This window comes from Paroedura picta, chromosome 12 (assembly GCF_049243985.1).
Source record: "Paroedura picta isolate Pp20150507F chromosome 12, Ppicta_v3.0, whole genome shotgun sequence".
Taxonomy (NCBI): Eukaryota; Metazoa; Chordata; class Lepidosauria; order Squamata; family Gekkonidae; genus Paroedura; species Paroedura picta.
Window position 1 is genome coordinate 21434242 of NC_135380.1, and position 22186 is coordinate 21456427.

Genomic DNA, 22186 nt, shown 5'->3' on the forward strand with positions numbered 1-22186 from the left:
ATTCTGCCACTTGATCTCTCAGTATGGGAGAACATTTTTTTAAGTCCACTCACTTTGGCAGATTTAGGTGCATAGAACTGTTAGAGTATGCATGATCTGTAATATGCATGGCTCAAAAGCATATGAAGAATATTCTATGGGAAGCATTTTCCAAAAAATCTCCAGGGTCTTGATTGGCTCATTTGGAAACTTCCTGCTCCTTTGAGCATCTTTTCCTTCCTCCTTGCCTTCAGAACAGACAAATGAACGAAAGCAGAATAACAGAACAATTAGACAGGTAGATCTCTCTACAAAACTGGTTCTTTTATTCTTCTAAGTATCTTGTTGCTCCCCTCATATTTACTCTGCCAACAGTAACTCTGTTTAGGATCATATTGCCTGTCACCATAGGAATGCAGAAGAATTAAATGCCCTTTCTCAGGCAAGTAAAGAGCTTTGTCCCCCCCTCCCCTTCAACAAATTTGTAAGAGTTTAATATGCAAGGGCTTTTAAAGGTGCTAATATTCAGTTATATTTTTCCTTTCTCCTGGATTTTTTTCCATCATATTTTCAAATGGGGATTTGGAGGCTTCTGTGATAAATCAGCACACTTTTTTGTGCAAAACATTCACCTTCATGACCAACAAGCCATTCACACAATACTCAGAATCTCGTATCTGTTTAAAAGCAGATGTCCTTTGTCAATAAAACATTTTGAAACACAGTACTTTCAGCATTTCCAGTTCTGGAAGCATAATTAGAACTTTTCAAGTTGGCATTCAACAGTGACCCTTAATGGTTTGCTCTAACTCCATTGAAGCCACAGTTAATTAACACAAAGCAATTGTTCCAAGAGATAACTTTTGCTAATGGTAGCTCACAGATGCACAATGATATTAAATATCTATTTTGACACTGTGTTTAGCATTCAGAAGTTCCTGAGGTGCTGCCTCTTCCAAAAGAGTATAGTCACACAACTTTACAACCACATGATCTGAGAATAACATGGGAATACGCAGCTTTTTCTATAAAAAGGTTTGCCCAGGATTGGTTCACACACATATGTGTGGACTGATTTCCTTAGGAAAGGTATTGGGTTTGAACTTAAACAGTGACATTACCTGATGCCTCCATTACCTGATGCCTCCATTCACATATCACTTCCCCCATGGCCAACATCCATGTGTGTGAACTAGGTCTCACTTGGAAGATGTCAGGAATGCAGCAACCTGTAACTATTCACTCCACAGGGGCTTATAAGCTTCTACTGAACTTTGACCCAGTTGCTTTGCCCTTGCAGTGGAAACTGGAGGACTAAGAGAGCAATTTTAAGTAGGTCTATAAGAAGTAAGTCCCGATTAATTCAGGAGCATGCTCTGAGGAAGAAGGGAAGGCAGTAATACAGTACACTATAGCCTGATCTTCAAAATCAGGATATTCAAAACTTACCAAGGTTGGGGAGTGGATGGGTGACCACAGGGAAGCTCAAGGTATCCAGTTCTCTGGTTTTGCTCTTTCAATGATCAAATCGGTGGCTTGCTACCACTTTACAATCAAATGATCACCTGCTCCTCCCCTCCCTCTTGAGCTTGGCCTCTAATCTGGAGAACCTGGTTTGATTCCCCACTCCTCTTCCAAATGCAGCCAGCTGTGTGACCCTGGGCCAGTAGAGCTCTTTAAACCTTATAGAATGTCTGTTGTTGGGGAGAGGAAGGGTAGGTGATTGTAAGCCACTCTGAGACTCCTTTGGGTAGTGACAAGCAGGGTACAAAAAAACAGCTCTTCTTCTCTCCTCATGTGACCTCACAAAACCCTCAGTTCCATCAGTCTCCAGTTTGTTTGGGTTGCATGGGGTGCCTCCCCCTTGCCCGGCTTGGGCCCCATTTAATACTGTTCTTTTGTTGCTCCTATATTGCTTGTTCTTTCTGATCTAGTTGTTTCGTTTCTGAGAGATTTTAGAGGGCTTTTAAAATAAGCATGGACACATCAGGTTTTAAGAGTTTAATTTCTCCATTATTTTGTTTTAAAGGAATTCACCTCAAGAGCAGAATCTGAATGCTGGGGGTATAAGTAAAAAAAAGAAACAAAAAACTGGTGTGGGTATTTTTTTTGCTTTAGGATGCTTAGGGCTGATTCTGCGTTGAGTAGGGGGTTGGACTAGATGGCTTATATGGCCCCTTCCAACTCTATGATTCTGTGATTCTATGATTCTATTTGCATGCACGTGTGTTTGCATGCTGTGCTAGAGAGAAGCCAGTTCTTGCTGCTTCAATTGGGATTGAACTCCCAACCTCATGGACAGACAGCTTCAGGCAGCATTTCTGCCGCTTACCACTCTGCACCACAAGAGGAGCGTGGGATAGAAATCTCAAAAATTACAAATGAAATAAAAGGGATGACCCCTGCGTGCTGGTGCAGTTTCTCAAGTGATCTGCTTCGAGTGGGTAGCCCTGTTGGTCTGAAGCAGCATAACAAATTTAGAGTTCCGATTTATTCAAGTGATCCACTCTGTTAATACTCTCCCATGGATTGTCCTTATGTCTCTGTTTTAGTCTTCGCAGTATGTAAAATCTGTATGAATGGCATCATGTATGAATGGGCATTTTGCATGGGGACAGGAAACCTGTACGGATATGCCATATTTGTTCACTTATGAATTATTTCTTGGGCTCTGCTGACCCACAGGCTCGTATCCTCTCCTCCTCCAGTGATCAGCTCTGGCCAGCTCTTGGGGCTACAGTTCCAGTGCAACAACAGAGTAGGCCAGGGGTCCCCAGCCTTTTCCAGCCCAGGGGAACCTTTGGAATTGTGACACAGGATGGAGGATGCAATCACCCAACGGGTGCTGCAAAAGGCAGAGGCAACCACAACATGTCAAGGAATGAGGTTATGCATAATTCTAATAGTAACTCTTTAACATTTCAGAAAAAAATTATGCTTAATAGGAGACCTTTGTTGGCGTTACAAATGTGTTCTCGCTTGTACAGAACTCACCTTCAGCCACCAGAGGGAAGGTCCTTGTACGATGGAGGTAGCTGCAGCCAAAGCAATATCTTTTTTGTTTGCACAACCGATCAGATCTCCAATGGCCAATCAGGGAAAAAGCCCCACCAGGTGCCAGGAAAAGTACCAAAGAGTGCCACGGTGCCTCCAAGCAACACACTGGGGGGGGGGGGGAAGGGGGCTGGTAGGCCCTGCAGGATGTTGGCTCACAAAAGGAAGCTGAACTGAGTCTTGTGCTTTCAAAGAAGCTCCCTAGCCACACCAATTGTGATCTCACAATAAAATATGGACAGTGCAGCAAACCTGTATGGTTTGTTCTCATTCACTTTCCCATGAAGTTACGGAAACCAGCAAGCTCAAGAAGAAAGACACACCGAAAGGAGAAGAGAGGAATTTGTGCCAGAGCAAACCCAGCATGTACCAATGTCAAGAGGGCTCTTGGATTCTTGATTAAACTTAAAAAAAAATAACTACAGTAATTCCAAATTGGCTACATAAAGCATTTAAAATACCATAATGTGATTTTATACAAAGCAGAGTAAGCATTTGAGTACAAATGGCACCGCTCCAACCTCCACGATACCACAAAGAGAGCTCTGTTCTTTAGATGTGACGGGTGAGAGGCTCCTGAGGAGGTGGAAGACTAGGATTTTGTGTTTTTAGCCAACAGATACTCTTCTAGAGCCTCTTGTGGCGCAGAGTGGTAAGCGGCAGAAATGCTGTCTGAAGCCGTCTGTCCAATGTTCCCACCCTTTCTCCAGTCTTGATCAGAATTAGGCCCTGCATATCTGCTAATTGTATTAATGAGAGAGGTAGGAGCCCCACTCATAAGACTCCTGTGCCTCACCTTTTCCTGGCCTGCTGGAGTGGGTTTTGCTGTAGTGCCTGCTGCCAAAACACATTAAGGTCAGGCTAAGACCAGCTAGAGCCTCTTGTGGCACAGAGTGGTAAGGCAGCAGACATGTAGTCTGAAAGCTCTGCCCATGAGGCTGGGAGTTCGATCCCAGCAGCCGGCTCAAGGTTGACTCAGCCTTCCATTCTTCCGAGGTCAGTAAAATGAGTACCCAGCTTGCTGGGGGGGTAAACGGTAATGACTGGGGAAGGCACTGGCAAACCACCCCGTATTGAGTCTGCCAAGAAAACGCTAGAGGGCGTCACCCCAAGGGTCAGACATGACCCAGTGCCTACACAGGGGATACCTTTACCTTTAAGACCAGCTACCTCTTGCAAAATGGCTTCCCACTCCTCAGAAGAAGAATCTGATCTTGAGAAGGCTTACTGGTAAGCAATGGTCCCTTCCCCTAGCAGGCTGGTTTAGCTTGACGGGGAATGAGCAGCCAACCGTATGACTTCTGATCCTATCATCAGATCCTTGCCAATATGGTGAAGTGAATGCCTTCAATTTGGGCCCCAAGTCCAGAGTTTCCACAGGGGCCTCTCAGAGACAAGGGAGGGAGCATAGAGGACACTAAGGAGGGAGCCAAGGAAGGAAGATAATGTTTATTTCACAATGTACTTCCAAAAGGCATCAAATCACTGTTTAATATAACCTCATATAAAACTGAAGCAGCAGCAATTTTTATTGAAGTACCTAAACTGAAATAAGTTTTAGAACATAATTTAAAAACAACCCCCCCAGCAAGAGTAGCAAAATATATGATTTTTTTTTAATATAGCAACTGATACCTACCAGCCACTAGTAACTTACTACCAAAGTGATATTATTTCTGGTAACAACCTTTGTTTTTTTTTTTAAAGACATGTAAATATATATTCATATTTATACATTTTGTAGCTATGTACATAAGGTCTGTGTTGTTGTTTGTTGTCACAGCACTGGCTCTGTAGGGCTGCCACTTTATGTCAGTGCTGTGCGGATTTTGTACAAATACGAGTGGTGGTGGAATTCAGAAGCTGCCGGTGGTCATGCTCCTTAGGAAACAACGTCCCCTACCAAAAGGTACGCCATTAAGCTGCTGATGGTGCCTGACTGCATTAAACTTTTGCATTTCCAGCCAGATCCAGAAGGTCATGGTGCGAAAGAGCTTTGGATCCCAGCTGTACTGTTAGCTTACTGAGTTGTCTGAAGGTGGTTCCTTTGCAAGTCGGAAAGAGGAAAGAAAGAAAAGCTCCTCTTCTCCAGGGAATGTAAATTCTTCCCAGAGTCCTTTTCAGAGAAGTGACAGCACGGTGCCAAACTACAAATCAGTCTCTGGGTCTTTTTGCTTTGTTTAGGCACTGGCCAAAAGGGGGGGGGGGTGAAAGATAGCTCAACTTTAATCCATGGGAAAATACTCAAACACCACTCCCAGGTGTCAAGGGAGTGCAATAAAGGTGGCTTGAAATAAGATGACTGGATGGTGAGAGGTTTGGTGATTCAGGATGAAGTCTTCATTAATACAATAGCCAAAGTGGCCCTCCACCACCAGCCCTGCTGGAAGGGAAGTGCATGTGTGCACACGTACATGCATTCACTCATCAACACACGCACATCGCATTCATATGCACAGAGGGCTCGCAAGTGTCACATGGAAGCTATGGGATCAGCGTCTTTTGAGTCCGCCGTTGGCCAGCTGAGGTGGGTGTTTGGGGAGACACGGTTCGTCGGGGAGGGGATCATGGGAAAACACAGAGTCCTCTCCTGAAGAGCAGGTTGAGCTGCGGGTGTCTGGAAAACTGGGTGAATACTGGTCCAGTGGCATGGAGAGATCCAGGTACTCCTAGGGGGAATGAAAGTACCATGAAACATTCATGATCCCTGGAAGTCAGGCTGGTTTTAAGGGTGTCCTATCCTGGATACAGAGACAGTCAAGCAACGTCCCCTAAGAGACATGTTAACACAAGTCCTCTAAAGACACAAACTGGAACACATAAAGCTCTGAGATTATTCAACCTGAGTTTCCCACGTCCAAAAAAAGTGAGTCTAACTTACAGTACAGACACTAAAATGCCTCTTTTGGTAGTTTTTTTTCTGTGGGATTTCTCAGTTTGCATTTGGCACCAGAATCCACATGGTAAATGGGAGTTCTCAACCTCAGGTACTGTGACAAATTGCTACAGGACCCCCAGTTTTATGTAGAGGCTGAGATTTCAGCTCTGATTCTTAATTATGATTTCAACCACTAGTTTCAAAAAACAAAATGGCTGCCTCCAGTAACAGAATGATCCTAAACCCCATGTTTAAATTCAGAGGGATATGGTTACTGGAAAAAGGAAGTCAGTTACCTGGTTAGAGGTCATGGCCACAATCCTATCTAAATCTTCTACCAGCTGCTTAAAGGTGGGTCTCTGGGAAGGAACAGCATGCCAGCAATCCCGCATCATCATGTACCTGGAGGAAAGACAAAGAAACAGTGCATGGTGGTTCGGCCAATGAAAAGCAGTAAGAAGAAGAAGAGCTGGTTCTTATATGCCACTTTTCTCTATCCAAAGGAGTCTCAAAGTGGCTTTTCAACACATTTCAATTGTTGAATGATTTTAGAGCCTTCTAAATGAAACCAGGGGCAGTTACAGGATTTTTTTCAATTCTAAGCAAAAATTAAAGCAACAAGTTTCCATTCCTGACTGAAAAGAATCAAACCCGGCTCGCCAGATTAGAAGATTTCCCATTCTTCTGCTAACTACTTGCTTGCTTGTGCTTCAATCTATTGTTGTGCAACAATCTATTGTTGGTTGCTCATTTTATTTCACTTATGTTTCATTTAGACCAATGGTCCCCAACCTTTCTGAGGCTGGGGACCGGCAGGGCATTGGGCCGCGCTCCCGCGGACCGCGCCCGCTCATCGGGCTGCACCTGCAGGCCGCGCCCGCAGGCCACGCCCGCACGGGCCACGCCCGCACGGGCCACGCCCGCGCATCGGGCCACGCCCGCGGGACGCCCTGCCCTCCCACAGTAAGAAGCTTCCCGGGCCGCAAGCTTGCGGCCTGGAAAGTTTTTTACTGCGGGGGGGGGGGGGCGGGGAGAGGGAGCTGCGGCCCGGTGCCATGGCCTTCACGGCCCGGCACCGGGCCGCGGCCCGCAGGTTGGGGACCACTGATTTAGACTATGTAATTATTATCAATTAATTATGAATTACCCCTATTTTGACAGTGTTTTTATATGCCATTAAAGGTTTTTTTGGAAAAAAAACCCCTTCTTATCCTTCCTCTCCCCACAGATAGATGAGGCTGAGAGCTCTGAGAGAACTGTGACTGGCCCAAGGCCTTGCCCAGCAGGACTCATGCGTAAGAGAGGGGAATCCAACCCAGTTTTCCAAATTTGAGGCCACTGCTCTTAACGACTGGACACCCAGGCATCAGGAGGACAAGCAGAAAGGGAAGCATGACGAGGGGGGTCTGGTGGAGGGCAGAGGAAGAGTGTGGGGGTTCTGGGCATTCTCTGCTTGGCCCCCAACTAAACCCACAACCATCTCTGGCTGAGGGCTCCCTTCCCTCCTGCCACTGATCAGTGGTCAGGAACCCCTGCCACTCTGCCTGGGCTCAGCTCAGCTGAGAAGCCCCTCCCCAAGGAGACTTGTCATATTTATCTTCAGTTGTCCATTGGTCTTAGATATTAACTCAGAGGAGCTGACTGAAAAATGGAATCAAAACATAATGAATGGAATGAGTTTGTAGCAGCAGTATAACTCTGATCACTGAATGCTGGGGCCATCCAGTAAGGAATGCCACCTCATTCAAACCCTTCTTGTGAATGTCACAGAGGGAAGTCAGACACAGAAAGCTAGATGACAGCAGAGCCTACAGCAGTGGTTCTCAACCTTCTTAATGAACACTCGATTTACCCTGCAAGGCTGTTGTGTGGATGGTGCTCCCCTCCGGCCAAGCTGCTTGCCCTGCTGTGACCCCTGTGAAAGGGTCGTTCAATCCCCAAAGGGGCCCCGACCCCCAGGTTGAGAGCCACTGGCCTACAGGGTTGCTCTTCTGACTTGGCTCAGTACAACCAGTTCTACCCCAATGGTTCCCACTGCTTCTACCACCTGTCGAGGTGAGGTGGGTGGAGCACCAGGGACCATATCTTCTCAGTGGTGGCACCTCATTTGTAGAACTCCCTCCCCATTCCTGTCAAGTACTCTTTGACCAGACAGTCGGTGGCAGCTTGGAGAGGACGAAGAAAGATTTTACTGCTGTTTACCCCTCTGTTGGAGACTCTGTACCTTGTTTTAGTCATTTATATTGACTTGCTCTTGCACACTGCCTTGAAAATCTTTTGCTCAGTAGCCGAGGTCGGAATACTCTAAAATAAACATTGTTTGCATACTACTTTACAGCATCCAGTGCACTTGCAGAACAACCACGAGCCATTACTAAACGCTAAACATCAATCCTTCTCATTAGCAGCTTGGGGTGGAGGGTGGTGGCAAAGAGAGAATCTCTTGACAACAGCCATTAGCTGGGCTGGCTAGGAGAACGTGGGAAGAGACGGAGGCACGGTCAAGACAAAAGGCTGAGCTAGACCCCCCAACGAAGCGGTCTACCGGGGGTCAATTTGGGATACCCTCCCGCTGAGAAAAACAAAAATAAGGAGGACAAGAAGTCTTGGTTTATTATCACGCACAGCTTTCAGCAGAGGCTGGGAAAATAAAGCTGAACGCCTGCCAGTCACCAGAGCATGCATCTGCCAGTCAGCAGGGGTCCTGTTATGCCATGCTGGGCTGCTGAGCTCCCGGGGCTTTTCGACATGCGCTCTCTTGCTCGAGCTTGGCAGCAAAAGACATCTCGTGAGCGAATGTGTGGACCAAATGTTATAAACAGGCTGATTCAGAGCAGCTCCTGGACCAAAATAATCAGGCCGAGTACTGTTGCATCCTACCTACTCGCTGTCCAAATCCAGTCCTTGGACTCTTATTTGAAAGTTAACAGGTTCATGGAAAGACCGTGCAAGACAGGCAGTACTGAAGGACAGGGCAGACCAACTAGATTAGACTCCCAAAAGCTTGTGCCCTGCAAGCCTTGTTGGTTTTTAAGGTGCTACCGGACTCCAGTCTAGCTGCTCTACTGCCCACCAAAACGTCCACCTTCTGAAACTATCTTCAGGACAGAGCAACCACCTGTCTCAGTTTCTAAAGCAGGGGTAGTCAAACTGCGGCCCTCCAGATGTCCATGGACTACCATTCCCAGAAGCCCCTGCCAGCGAATGCTGGCAGGGGCTTCTGGGAATGGTAGTCCATGGACATCTGGAGGGCCGCAGTTTGACTACCCCTGTTCTAAAGGCTATCAGGGTCCTGTATCACATGCCCTCAAGACGTGAAAGCATCCAGGTGAGACTTCAAAGGGCCTTCCGGAGCTGTAACCCCCAGGCTGTGAAATGGTCTCCAAAGGGGAAGGTTTGTCCCTCTCCTGGGCTGCCGTGAAAAGAAACGATAATACGCATTTGATTGGCAGGAGTATCAAGGAGGCTGGGATCCGTAGTTTGGAAAGTTGGATAGAATTTTTTTTTTTGCTGTTCCATTTTTAATTTGCTTTATTGAAGCAATTGTTCATGCTTTAATTTTAATTTGCGGGTACTGCCTCGGGCGGAAAAAGCAGCAGGACACAGCTCTTACAGATAAATAACCATTCTGTCAATGCCACACAGCATGCACCATGCTCTGCTACCACTCTCTGCAAGGGAGGGAGGGGAGGCCAGATCCGGCACGTACGTGCCCATTACAGAAAGGGGGTATAAAATGGCAAATGGTTACACAGCAGATGGCGGAGGGCGACACAGGAAAATAACCCGCTCCAGCACTAATACTGATGATGAGATGCAACCGTCTCCCACAGAGCTAAAATCGGGCTGGGTCTTAGCAGAGCATAATTCTAGTTTGCAGAAGCTTTCTTATGGTGAATCGGGAGCACTTCATTCACAACAGCTCCCTGCCCAATCGAAAGCCACAACTGCTGTTGAGCCAGGGAAGGACCGAGAGCTGCAGGGATGGCCATTTTGCATCCTGAAATTTGCAGACGGCTGGCAGCAGGGTGGGCTTTCAACAGGGTCTCTGAGTGCTCTGGCCACACCCCAGTAGCAATGCCCCTAGATACTGACACAAATGTCTTCCCCCCTCAACAAAGCCACCAATCCCCACACTCACAGTTCATTGGTGCAATTGCTGGGCTTGTCCATCCGATGCCCCTCTTTCAGCAACTTGAAGAGCTCTTCCACTGGCACGCCAGGGTATGGTGACCCACCCAGAGTGAAGATCTCCCACAGCAGAACACCAAAGGACCATCTGCCCCAGGAGGAAACAGACTGTGTTAAAGCACACCTCTCCCACTACTCCCCACCCACTAACAAATCCATGCACACCTGCCCCATTAAACCATAGCCTCCCTCACAGATTCCATCCAGCAGGTAAGTCCAGTATTGATTCCAGATATGGCACTTGCACACAGGCACCTACAGGTATGGAGCATACCCATCTTGCCTCCATGTGTCCTGCACTAGCCTCCCTCCTAAGAAACTAAGAGGTGCCATGGCAAGCCCAAGGACACCCAGCTGGCTGCATGTGGGGGAGTGCAGAATCGAACCTGGCTCACCAGATTAGAAGTCCACACTCCTAACCACTACACCAAACTGGTAGTTCCATCCAACTATCATGATCAAAATTATCATGCATTTGCTTAATCCTTATTTTTTTTTCAGAGAAGGGGAAAAGGTTCTTTTTGCTAAAAAACTGAAAAATGCTCCCCAAAAAATGAAGAGGGGGGAAACACTCCAATTAACAACCAGACAGCAGGCAGCAGCAAACCCCAGACAAATAAACCTTGTTGCCAGATAATATAGATTGAAAATACCATGGCTGCTTATTGTAATTAGCATTTCATTAAGTGAGGATGAATCACATCTGGTTTATTTCACCTTTGGGGATAATACACAACATGCCAGACTTAATTGGGGATGCCGAGAGGTTTTAAAGGGGCTGCTCGCTGCACACAAATGAGGCATGGGAAGGAGGGAAGGATGCCATCGAAATGAGACAAGGAGGGCTGTAAGCAAAAAATATATACTCCAAGGGGGAGTCGTAAGTATAATGAGATGTAAATAGTGGGGTTGCCAGAACAGTTGGTATCGTAGAGCTCAGCGGTAAATACAGAGGCAGCAAAAACTCTGCAGATGTCATCTGACAATGTTAGGGGGGGAAACACGGGGCCTTACTTCCCCCTCCAGCCCCCTCTGCCCTATCCCTCCCACAACTCTCCCCCAAGAGACCATCTTTCCAAGGACTGAGCAGATGGCTAGTGGGAGCCCACGGCCTGGTGGCAGGGTGCATAGTTTACATGCAGAAGGTCCCGGGTTCAATCCGTGGCATTTTGAGATTTTTAAGAACTGCTAGGAAACACCTTTGGCCAAGACACTGAATAAACCGCTGGCACTCCAATTACCCAGCATAAACTAGACAGATCATAGTCTGACTCAGGAGAAGGCGTATTCTGTCAAACGAGAGAGATACTCACACATCACTTTGATGGGTGTATATTCTGTCAAACAAAGCCTCTGGGGCCATCCACTTGACCGGCAAGCGACCCTAGAAAGCAGGAAAGGGCACGGCATCAACCCAGGGTCACGGTGGCGGGGAGGGGGGAAGCGAGACGTGACTAATGCAAAGAATTGCAGGGGCAGGCAGTCCAAGGCAGAAAAGCTATGCTGCCAGGGTTCTTACGGCCCCTGGATTTAGGAACGCTCCAGGGTTATTCTGTCTCGCAAACCTGTCTGGCTACCACAGTTTGTATTGAGATGATCACACTAACTGTAACAACACCTCCTTTAAACAAACCATGGTTTCGTGTGATGTCTAAACAAAGCTCGCCAATTCCCTCACTGAACAAAATTACTACAGACCCAAGTAACATTTGTTTTCCCCTAAAGGCTAGGGTTTATTGCTTGAATCATCTACTTGATCTAATTGAAGCCGGAGGGAATGAGATTTACATCAGGAAAACAGTGTCAACCCTCCTCCCCTTTCTCTGAGAATTACAGCGTAACTAATTAGTTAAAAACAAGCAGCCAACCCAAAGGAGATCCTGATGATGTACGGTTCGGCCCTTTACCATGGTATCTTTCTACAATCCATCTGTTCTAAGGCTGTGGCCCACCAAAATGTCCTGGGACCCAGAAAGAGGGTACCTCTGTTAGAAAGAAAGACCTAGAAGGACACCCCCAAGACACACACACCAAATGGCATACCTTTTCTTTGCTTACATAGGGCAGCAGAACAAATGCAATCTTGTTCCATGACGTCCATGGCCCTATACAATCACCCTGCCCCACAGGACGTGCCACTCACATTTGTTGTCTTTTTGTAGTAATCTATGTGATGAATGTCTCGAGCCAGGCCGAAATCGGCAATCTTCATCACACTGTCTTCAGTCACTAGTACGTTCCTGGCAGCCAGATCTCGGTGGATGCACTAAGGACAAACAGACTTTTAGGGAACTCCAAAGAGGAAGCAGTCTTGAAGGTAAATTATGGATCTATGTGCCCAGAACACTAAAAATCTAAATGCAAGTTCACATCTTATGCAAATGGAACAAAGATGCATAACTTCTCAATGCATAATTTGTTCCGCTGCTGTCAAGAGCTGTACAGATGCATCACCTCCTTTCAGTACTGGAAATCCTATTGTGCATAAACTTTCCAAGAAAATGTTCACAGCATTTAAAAAAAATGAACACTGAGATTCTTTGGAAGTCAATTTCTATACCAAGTAACCTACATTCTATATTTTTCCGCACCTTCTCAAACTCTCAGTCAGCTCAGGACATACCTACCCCCAGAAAATCAGGCATAGATAGGTAAATCATACACAGTCAGAAGCCCTGATTTTCTGCATGCCGAAGATCTGAAAAGAGCCTCTTGTGGTGCAGAGTGGTAAGGCAGCCATCTGAAAGCTTTGCCCATGAGGCTGAGAGTTCAACCCCAGCAGCCAGCTCAAGGTTGACTCAGCCTTCCATCCTTCCGAGGTCGGTAAAATGAGTACCCAGCTTGCTGGGGGGTAAACGGTAATGACTGGGGAAGGCACTGGCAAACCACCCAGTATTGAGTCTGCCATGAAAATGCTAGAAGGCATCACCCCAAGGGTCAGACATGAACCACTGCTTGCACAGGGGATACCTTTACATTTAAGATCTGAAAATGCAATTGTTCACATATCTATAAGAACAACCCTGTTTTTTCACACAGGGATGACTGCAGAATCCACTGATTTCAAAGTACTTTGTGCTGTTTTGATAGCGCCCCTTTTGTCAACTCCTTACTTTCTTACACACATAGGGCCCATCAAGGTGCAATCAACTTGCAGTGATTCCAGAAAGGGCATTGATGGAAAATGAGAAGCAGTGGTGGGTTTGCCATTGCTCTCCTCTGAATAGTCTTCCTTCCTTCAGAGTACTGACAGTGTTTAGCGTCTGGGATTTGACAAGCTGGAGCTACACTGCGCCACCTTCTCTCCCCCTCACTTTCTTACAGGACTGTATATTTGGACTTCCGCCATTCTTTCCTGTTGCAGTTGCTTGCTCACCTTTTTGGATGCGAGATATTCCATGCCCCTGGCAACTTGATATGCACAGGACACCAGATCTTTGAAGGACAGCTGCTCTTCCGGGACATGGGTAGGGTTGTAGCAGTACTCCATGCCTGGGGGCCGCCGAGCTTGCAGGTATTCCCTCAGGTTCCCTTTGGATGCATACTCTACTATTACATAGAGCGGGCCTGAGGCAGAGAAAGGAAGTTAACTTTAGATCCAACTGAGACACACAAGAAACTCCTGTCGCTAGCAGAGTCCTTTTGTCACCTCTGGAAGGCATTTTGAGTGGCAACCCATGGCAGGCAGAGACAGAAGGGCTCCTGCTACAGCAAGGTTAGAATGGTTTCATGGCCTGGTCATCCAAGTGTAGTTTTCAATTTTGTTCTTGTGGTCTGTTCTTAGCACTACAGGATGCAGGACTTTTGGTTTGTAAGGGAGGTGCATTTTCTGCAGAGGACTCATCTCTTTGTTTCTCCCCTTCTGCACAGCACTGTTCTAAATGCTCTTGAGATGATTGTGTCCCTCTCTGTTCCCTGTTCCATCGACTACTCTCAAGAATGAATATATGAAGTTCCCCCCTCCCAACGATTGATCATTAGTCCATTCAGCTCACTTTGGCCTACTTCAATCGGCAGAGGTCTCGAAAAAAGATCTTTCATAGCCCCACTACCATTTAACTGGAGATGCCAACCTACGAAGCATATTCTCTTCCTTACCATCTTGTGTGCAGGCACCGAGGAGATTGATGATATTCTTGTGCTTGCCAATCATCTTCATCATCTCCATTTCAGAGATCAAATCTGACAGGTCCTTTTCAGTAGCATCCGCTAAAAAATAAAAAGGCATAGGTAACAGATCAGGGTTAGAATTCACCTGGGGACAGCTAAACGGAGCAGATAAAACCATCCTCCAAGCAGCCTTTCTCCAATGTAAGGAGGTTTCCTCCAGCAGAAGTGGCTCTTCTGGCAACAGAAGAGTCACAGGTTGGAAGAAGGATCTTTAGGCCAGGTGGAGTACAAGTATTTTAATGAACTTTGTTCAGGGGAATGGCAGGTAGGAGTAGCTTCCATCTCAGTAAGCAGAAGTTGTTGCTGCTGTTGACGAGTCATAGCTGACTTTTGGCAACCCCATAGGACAGTCTTTCTGGGGTTTCTTGATGGCCTTGGAACGGTTTTCCGACTGGGTGGGAGTTAATTTTTTAATAGATCTTTAAAAATGGTTAAATATTTAATTAGGCAATAGGACCCTGTATGCTCATGTAAACCTGCCTCTCTTCCCAAAAAGGCCAATGATGGGCTTAGAGGGGCCCCAGGTAGGCATATACACAGCTATACTTCCCAATCCTATTCTGTACAATCTGGCCTCTTCTGGGGTGTCTCGAAGCCTGAAGAATGTTTCAGGGGTTTCTCAGTGGTAAAAAAGTTGCGAAAGGCTGCCGTAGGGCAAGAGACGTTCAGAGGTGGTTTGCTGTTACCTGCCTCTGGTATTCCTTGGTGGTCTCCCATCTAAGAACTGACCAGAGCTGACACTGCTTAGCTTCTGGAATCTAAGGGGATTAGGCTAAATTCGAGGTCAGGGAATAACTCCGAAGACCTTGTGCCTAATCTGGCCCTTCTGCTGCCTGGCCCTGAAGGGGCCAACCGAGAGATGAAGGTAATATGAAGAAAGCAGAGCTTATAGCCACAACACTTGCTGACAGGCTGTGTTAGTGGGGACTGGCACAGTAGCTCTGGCTCTCCAGCCTTTCACTCCCACTCAGAGCAACCCAGCAGGAAAAGCAGTTGGTGGCCACAGAACAAGAGAATTGGCAGTGAAGACTGCAGAGGCTCCAGAGCTCCTTTCCCCCATGACCTCATCCTTTGGAGAAGCTTTTGCCCAGCAGGCATTTCTGCAGCAGACTGGGATGGTAGCAACACTAACTCTGTGCCAACTCACTGGGCATATTTAAAACGGGCCCGCCTAGCAGCACTGTCTGCAGTCTCCTTACGCTCTGTTTTGTTTCCCCATTCATCATCCGCTGGCATCCTCATTGCCACAAGAAGAGCATATAAAATATTAAACTCTGGGTAAAGTTTAAAAGAGACTCAGAGTTTCAAGGTAAAATACAGAAAGAGTGCAAGAAGAAGAAGAAGAAGAAGAAGAAGAAGAAGAAGAAGAAGAAGAAGAAGAAGAAGAAGAAGAAGAAGAAGAAGAAGAAGAAGAAGAAGAAGAAGAAGAGTTTGTTCTTATATGCTGCTTTTCTCTACCTAAAGGAGTCTCAAGGTGGCTATCAATCCCCTTCCCTTTCCTCTCCCCACAACAGACACCCTGTGAGGTAGGTGAGGCTGAGAGAGCCCTGATATTCCTGCTCGGTCAGAACAGCACTATCAGGGATGTGACTAGCCCAAGGTCACCCAGCTGGCTGCATGTGGGGGAGTGGGGAATTAAACCGGTCGCCAGATTAGCAGCTGCCGCTCTTAACAGCTATACCAAACCCGTGTTTAAATAATGAAGTGCGGAGGGGGGGGGAATTACAGCAATCAGAATGTGTTCTCATTTTGTATGTCGCTTTAATAAAAACAGTTATTTGTGTCACATTCCACCTTTTTCACTTGGTGTGGGATAACCTCCTGTGTTTTCCGACACGTTTGACCATAACATGGCCCTGCCTGCAGGCAAACAGGAGGTTAAATCCTCACCCCAGCCACAGACTCACTAGGTTCCTTTGTCAAGGCTGTTCCTTGGCCTCAGTTCCTACAGCTCCTACACCTTGACCTGCTTTTCGCTGCTTTTGTAATGATTACTGGGAGAATGGCTATGAAAGCACTTCATTAGAAATTCAGGAATGAGATGGGCATTCGGAAGGAAGCAGGAGAAGCCAGAAGAGACCGTCCCCCTCCCACCCACCCCAGCCATTACTCACACTTCAGCATCTTCACAGCTACTTTAGTCACGCGGTTAGGCTTGTCCTTGTCCAGACCTATTGCCTCAGCCAGCACCACCTGTCCAAAGCAGCCTTCTCCCAATGGCTTGCCCAGGATCAGCCTAGAGGGAGGAGATTAGAGCATGACCATCCAGCTTTGCAACATTGCAAATTCACCACTGCCATTTGGCAAGCCAAGCGTCAACATTCTACTTAACCATGCAGCAATTCTGAGCTCTCGTCTTCGGTTTCTCCTTGATTACTCCTTATTATTCCTCCTGGAGAATGTTTGCAGTTAATTCTGCATCTGATCATCTGGGTCGGAGAAGGAATTTTCCCCTCAGGACACAGTGATTAGTGGTGGGGAATGACTGTGGATTTAGCTTAGTTTGCTTGCTATAACGCTGTGTTTGATCCCTATAACACTGAAACGTCTGAGTCATTTGGTTCAACACTTCACTTGCTGCACATTTTGTTTCCTGAAGCACCAAGCAAAAATTTAGGACCAGACATGACGGATATTTCAGAAACCGATTCTAATCAAACCGAGAAACATTCCGTGTTTAGCACAGAACTTGCCCATGATTGTATCACTTAAGCCTGCAGGTGAGAGATCACTTAATGTGAATATTCCTCTCCAAGCCTCCCTGTGCACAGAAAACTAGAGTGCCAGGGGAGGGTTCAGTCAAGCCTTCTTTCTAACTTCTTTTCTATGCGCAAGGACATTTTGACACAGGGAGCATTCAAAGGCATTGTACCATCACCCCCAAAGTGGTACATTCCAGGAAAGACTTCACCATGTCATTATTTATTTTATTCCACTGCATATATTAGCCGCTTATGAACACCCCACCACCACCAAAATGAACATGGCTCATTAGTCATGTCCATAGAAAAAGTCAGCTTGCTGGTCCTCTCTGAGAGGCGGAAATGCTGAGCTTGTTCCAAGCTTTGCTTGAGCCAAGTGAAATGAGGGAGGAATCTCAGGGCGATGGACTCAAAGCCTTCCCTTCCTGCCATACAGTCTCAAGGGCCAGTAAGTTGTCTGAAATGACACTGCCCCAGTCAAACAGGCCAAGGGTAAGGAGGAAATCGCTACCTGTCTCTGGGAAGCTCCCAGCGAGGGTCTTCTGGCAGCTCATACTCAGAAACACCAGCCAGCATTGGGGTCCCACTGGAGGAAAGCCGTGAGGGACGTACAAGCATCACTCCAGAATTCATGGAAGAGCTCGAGTCAGCTGACACCTGCAGGGGAAGGATGGAACAGTGGGGTTACCTTTGGCAAGGGACCCAGGGCTGGATTTGTTTTGATCTGGTAGGGAAGAGAATGGTCCAACTCTACAAACAGTTTTTCTTCCTGGAAACTGGGTTATTCCTGCTGCTGTAAATGAACTTGGAAAACATTTCCCTGGGCCTATCCCGATGGTAGAAAAGGGTCGACTCCTCAACCTATAGCCTGCCTACTGTAGAGGAATTTGGAAAGCTGTCAATATTCTGTGATCTGTGCCATGGAAGTTTGGTACTGAGCACTGCATCTGGCATCTTAAGGATTTCATATTTAGGAAAGACAATGATTCGGTCCCTACGGTTGCAGAGATTTGGTTGGAAAAGGTATGGCCAATGCCTGTCAGAGGAACGGCCTAGACAGTTTCCAGTGGGCAGCAGGCTAAGAACAATATATGCAAAATGCTTAATTGGCAATTACTTATGCAAATAGCAGTTTTTCTTGGTTTTCAGTGCAGCACAGTACAGCAATCATCCAAAATTCTATGTCAATGGTAAAAACAACTACCGTCACTCTGCAAGGGATGGCCAAAGCTCCAGTTGCCCAAACCTTCACACTCTGCTACCAAAAAGCCCTCCATTTGTGCTCCCACGTCCTCCACAGCCTTGCCAACTTGGGAGGGGAGGGGGAGCATTCATTTTGCTAGGACACAAGCTGTGGAGGCCTGCTTTAGCCTAAACTGGAGTGTCAGAGAGCAGAGTCTGCCCGTAGTTAATCTACGCTGACATCATCACTGAAACAGCTTAGGCATGTTCATGACACGCTTCCTTTTCCATATATAAAAAGCATGCCAAGTACTGCCACTCGATATTCAGCAAACCTGGCAACACACGCAAGGAAGACTGTCCAGAGGGAGGGCTAATGGCATGCAATCAAACCCCCTATCTACTTTCTGTTACCTGTCTGCGCAGGGGGATGCTCTTTGCCAGCTTATGCACAGCCAGCTGGCTGTTGAAGTCCGTCTTCTTAGTGGTGCTCTTCATCTTGTATAGGATGACGGTTAAAATCATGCAGGAGATGAGGAAGCCCCCTGTGCAGTAAATGATGATCTCCAGGTACAGAGGGGAGGTCATCATAGCAGGCTTGTCGTCAATATCTGGATCAGTGTGAGGAAGGCATTAGTGCACTGCAGCTCCCCAAGGCAGTAATTTAACAACTATAGAAGGGGCAGAGCATGGAGGGAAAGCAGCCTTGCACCTCGGAGAAGTAAGATGGGGGATCTCTCGTTCTCCCTCTGTGCTAAAAGGCCTCATCTGCCCTCAGTCCCTGTGGAAAGCAGATGTATATTTGAGATGTTCTCTCAAATATATAAAAAGTTGCACAGGAAGACTGAATGGCTTATCCAAAGTCAAGCCAAGCAGAGGATGTGCCCTTGGCTTATAAGATAGAGAGGGAGAGCTGAGAAAAAGGCCACTTACAAGGTTTCCTTGTTCTTTGATTGCAAGCCTGAACTTCCATCTTTGCAGCCCAAATGGACCCATTGCCTAATGGCTTTGCAAGTCCAGCACCTAGTTTCATTTCTCATTCCAGACCCTTAGTTCTAAATTTCATAACAAAAGCAAATTCCCAGAAATTCACTTATCAAATTAAAACTCAGGCCTCCATCAGAGGGCAAAGCATGCTGGCTGACACTTTTGTATTGTAACTGCATTACTGAGCCCTCGGGAAAGGGTGGCATATAAATCTGAAAAATAAAACAAAACTGATATGTCCTTGAGGCATTTCACCCTGTTATATCCCAACCTAACCCAGTAGGGTGCTGGGGGTGGAATTGGTACGGTCTTTATACTGAAATGCTAGTTAACAGAGGAAAAAATAGATGATGGACCAATAGAACAAACTGTGTTCATGATATCATCTGGAGTGGATGCAGTTGCAAAGACCAGACACGCACTGTGCTCTATGGAAAACATTACAAATGCCTGAGGTTGTCCGGATGACTTAGGGCAGAGTAGCAACTGCGTGGGAACGTACCAAAAAAGGAGTGTTTGCCTACAGATGATTCAAATTTCAATTTGCCTGTGAGTCCCCACCCGTCTTTTTGGAATGACCATGGTAGGGTGGGGCCACGTTGCCAAAGTCCGTCCGTCTAGAACCACGTTGGCAAGGGCTACAAAAACATGCTTCAAAGCCTATCCTTTTCTATTCCCAGCTTTGCTCTATTGTCTTTTGTAGGCCTTGCTGAGAAATACTGTCTTATCAAAATGGTGGCCAACACCTTGGCCTGGGCTCTGCTTGTTATGCTAGCGGCTTTACGCTGGCTTGCACAGAAAACAGTCCATCAAAAAGCTGGCGTTGTGGCCGGAAACATTTTGTGAACATGTTATTCTTGAGTCTGGAGAGGATACTGTAGTCAAAATGGAACAAACCAACCAACCGTATTTCCCCCCACCTCACTGCCCTCCCCACCCACCCCTGCCCCTCCAAGAAAAGAAGGCGAGGAGGGACTGAGATTGCAAGGTGACTGATGGCCACGTGACCAGAAAGAGACTAGCGCCATCTTAACTCTGTTCAGATCGCAGGATTCTGAACCGCTACAGGCTCGACAAAAGACAGAAGAAGCTGACAATGCGGAAAGTTTTCTCTCGTATGTGCAAGACTCGCACCCACTGGCACACACTTCAAAAACTTTCTGGCATCTTAAGTTATCAGTTCTTGTCGTCCAGCAGTTGATGGCTGAAACGTAAACTCAGCATCAACCAAGCAGGGCTGAGAATGAGCTCTCAGAGCATGCAGTGCATAATCTAAGAGAAAGAGAAATAAAACAGAAGCGACAGCAGAGCTTTGTACTTGGCAGCAACAGGTTCCATTCCCCTCCAGGGCAAGGCCGTGGAGAAATAACGTCACATTTGAGGAAACTAGCAAATGGATCTTTATGTTCTCATCAGTATGGGGCAGGACGGGACTGGAAATCAGCACCCTCATTTCCTTATGTGCAAAAGAGCTTCATGATGAATAGGAGAGGCAGTGTGGTATAGTGGTTTGAGTGTCTGACTAGGGTCTGGGTGACCCAGGTTTGAATCCCCACTGTGCCATGGAAGCTCTCTGGAAGCCTTGGGCCAGTAACTCACTCTCTAAGCCAAACTTACCCCACAGGGGTGTTGATATAAGGATAAAATAGAAGGGGGTGAATGAAGTTGTAATCCTTTGTGGGTCCCAAATGGGAAGAAAAACAGAGTATAAATAAATAAATATCAATCCAAGTTCTCAAGGGCTGAGCATGCATAGTTCACCTCTTGCTTGTGGCACCCAGTTTTTCTGACCTCTAGGTACATGTCAAAAGAAACAAAACCAGGAAAGAGGGGTGGCATTGCCTAAGAGAATGGAACCTACCTACTGAAAAACATAGGCTCAAACTCCCACTTAATTAAGAGTTAGAAATTCAAAATGCCTTGGTCTACAAGAGCCACTGGGTACACAGATAGACTGCCCAAATTTGGCAGTGAAAGTGGAGTGACCAATCAGAAAATATTGCCAACCATAAAGGCTTTGAATCTGGTCTGGGATAACCAGGGATGTTTCAGCTACACAAATGCCAATTAGATTTCTTGTAAACCAAGTTCCCTTTCCTAGTAGGGAACTGCTTTGTGGAGACACCCTTCTGATCTCTCAAAAGGGCTTGGCTCTTGCAAACCACAGCCTACGTGTCACCAAATCTGGAGAGGGCAGCAAGGAGAAAGAGAAAGGAAAAGAAACAGTATATACCTTCCAGAACCGTCAACCATGCAGAGTGGTGGGAGATCCCAATAGAATTACCCGCCAAACATGTATACTGCCCTGCATCCTCAAACGAGACATTCCTTAAGTGAAGGACTTCCATTTCTTTGTCTGTTGTGTTAACACCAGCAGTCTAGAAAGGGGAAAAAATGGAAGCAAATAGGACCAGCAAACGTAAGACCCTTTAGGAACCAGAGTGCAGGAGAAGAATGGAGGGGGAAATAACATGCCCTGAGACCTCCTAAAGGAGCACAGACACCACTGCAGATCTATTATTACAAAGAGCCTTAGGACAACCTCCGATCCAGGCTGGCCTAAAGAGGCAATGTTAAAAAAACAACAACAACAACCCTTCACCAAACTGAGTTTCCCTGCCCATCTGAACATGCTGGTGATGGGCCACATGGACAAAATGACCTCAGGGAGGAGGGCCAGCTCAGTTTCACAGGAAGGCAATGAATAAAGAGATGGGCAGGATGGGAAAAGGAGAGAATAGAAAGAAGATCTGAGCCTAGAAGTGACATGCAAGGAGGTGGGGAAGAAAGGTCGCAGAGTTGTTGCATTTCCTCCCTCGCTCTCTGAAGGAAGAACAGCAAATCAAAATCAGCTGCGCAACAATTAGGGTTGGCAAATTTTAATCCATTTAATTGGCAGATTAACTAATCAGCGATGGCCAATTTTCAACTAGTCGGGCTGCACGTTAAGGTCACAAACATGCAACCGATAGTGAGATTTTGGCAGCATGCAAACATTCACTCAATTTTTGTTTAAAAGAAACAAATCAAATGATTGAAGAAC

The 22186-nt window shown here is 46.6% G+C and overlaps 1 protein-coding gene across 6 annotated transcripts in view; it reads right to left on the reverse strand.

Moving 5' to 3' along the window:
* Window positions 1-4467: 4467 nt before the first annotated feature.
* FGFR1 (fibroblast growth factor receptor 1) overlaps window positions 4468-22186 on the reverse strand; it is an 81187-nt gene continuing 63468 nt past the window's right edge. For 2 of the 6 annotated variants that reach the window (XM_077306453.1, XM_077306451.1), the window contains 11 exons: window positions 21377-21521; window positions 18571-18767; window positions 17486-17631; window positions 16387-16508; window positions 14201-14311; window positions 13479-13669; window positions 12246-12368; window positions 11416-11486; window positions 10053-10190; window positions 6208-6313; window positions 4468-5702 (listed from right to left, as the gene is read on the reverse strand). In XM_077306453.1, coding sequence (XP_077162568.1) covers window positions 5526-5702; window positions 6208-6313; window positions 10053-10190; window positions 11416-11486; window positions 12246-12368; window positions 13479-13669; window positions 14201-14311; window positions 16387-16508; window positions 17486-17631; window positions 18571-18767; window positions 21377-21521 — 1527 coding nt within the window. In that variant the 3' untranslated portion in view covers window positions 4468-5525. Of the gene's footprint in view, window positions 5703-6207; window positions 6314-10052; window positions 10191-11415; window positions 11487-12245; window positions 12369-13478; window positions 13670-14200; window positions 14312-16386; window positions 16509-17485; window positions 17632-18563; window positions 18768-21376; window positions 21522-22186 lie in introns of all 6 variants that reach the window. The other 4 variants (XM_077306452.1, XM_077306447.1, XM_077306448.1 and 1 more) reach the window with 3 other exon arrangements.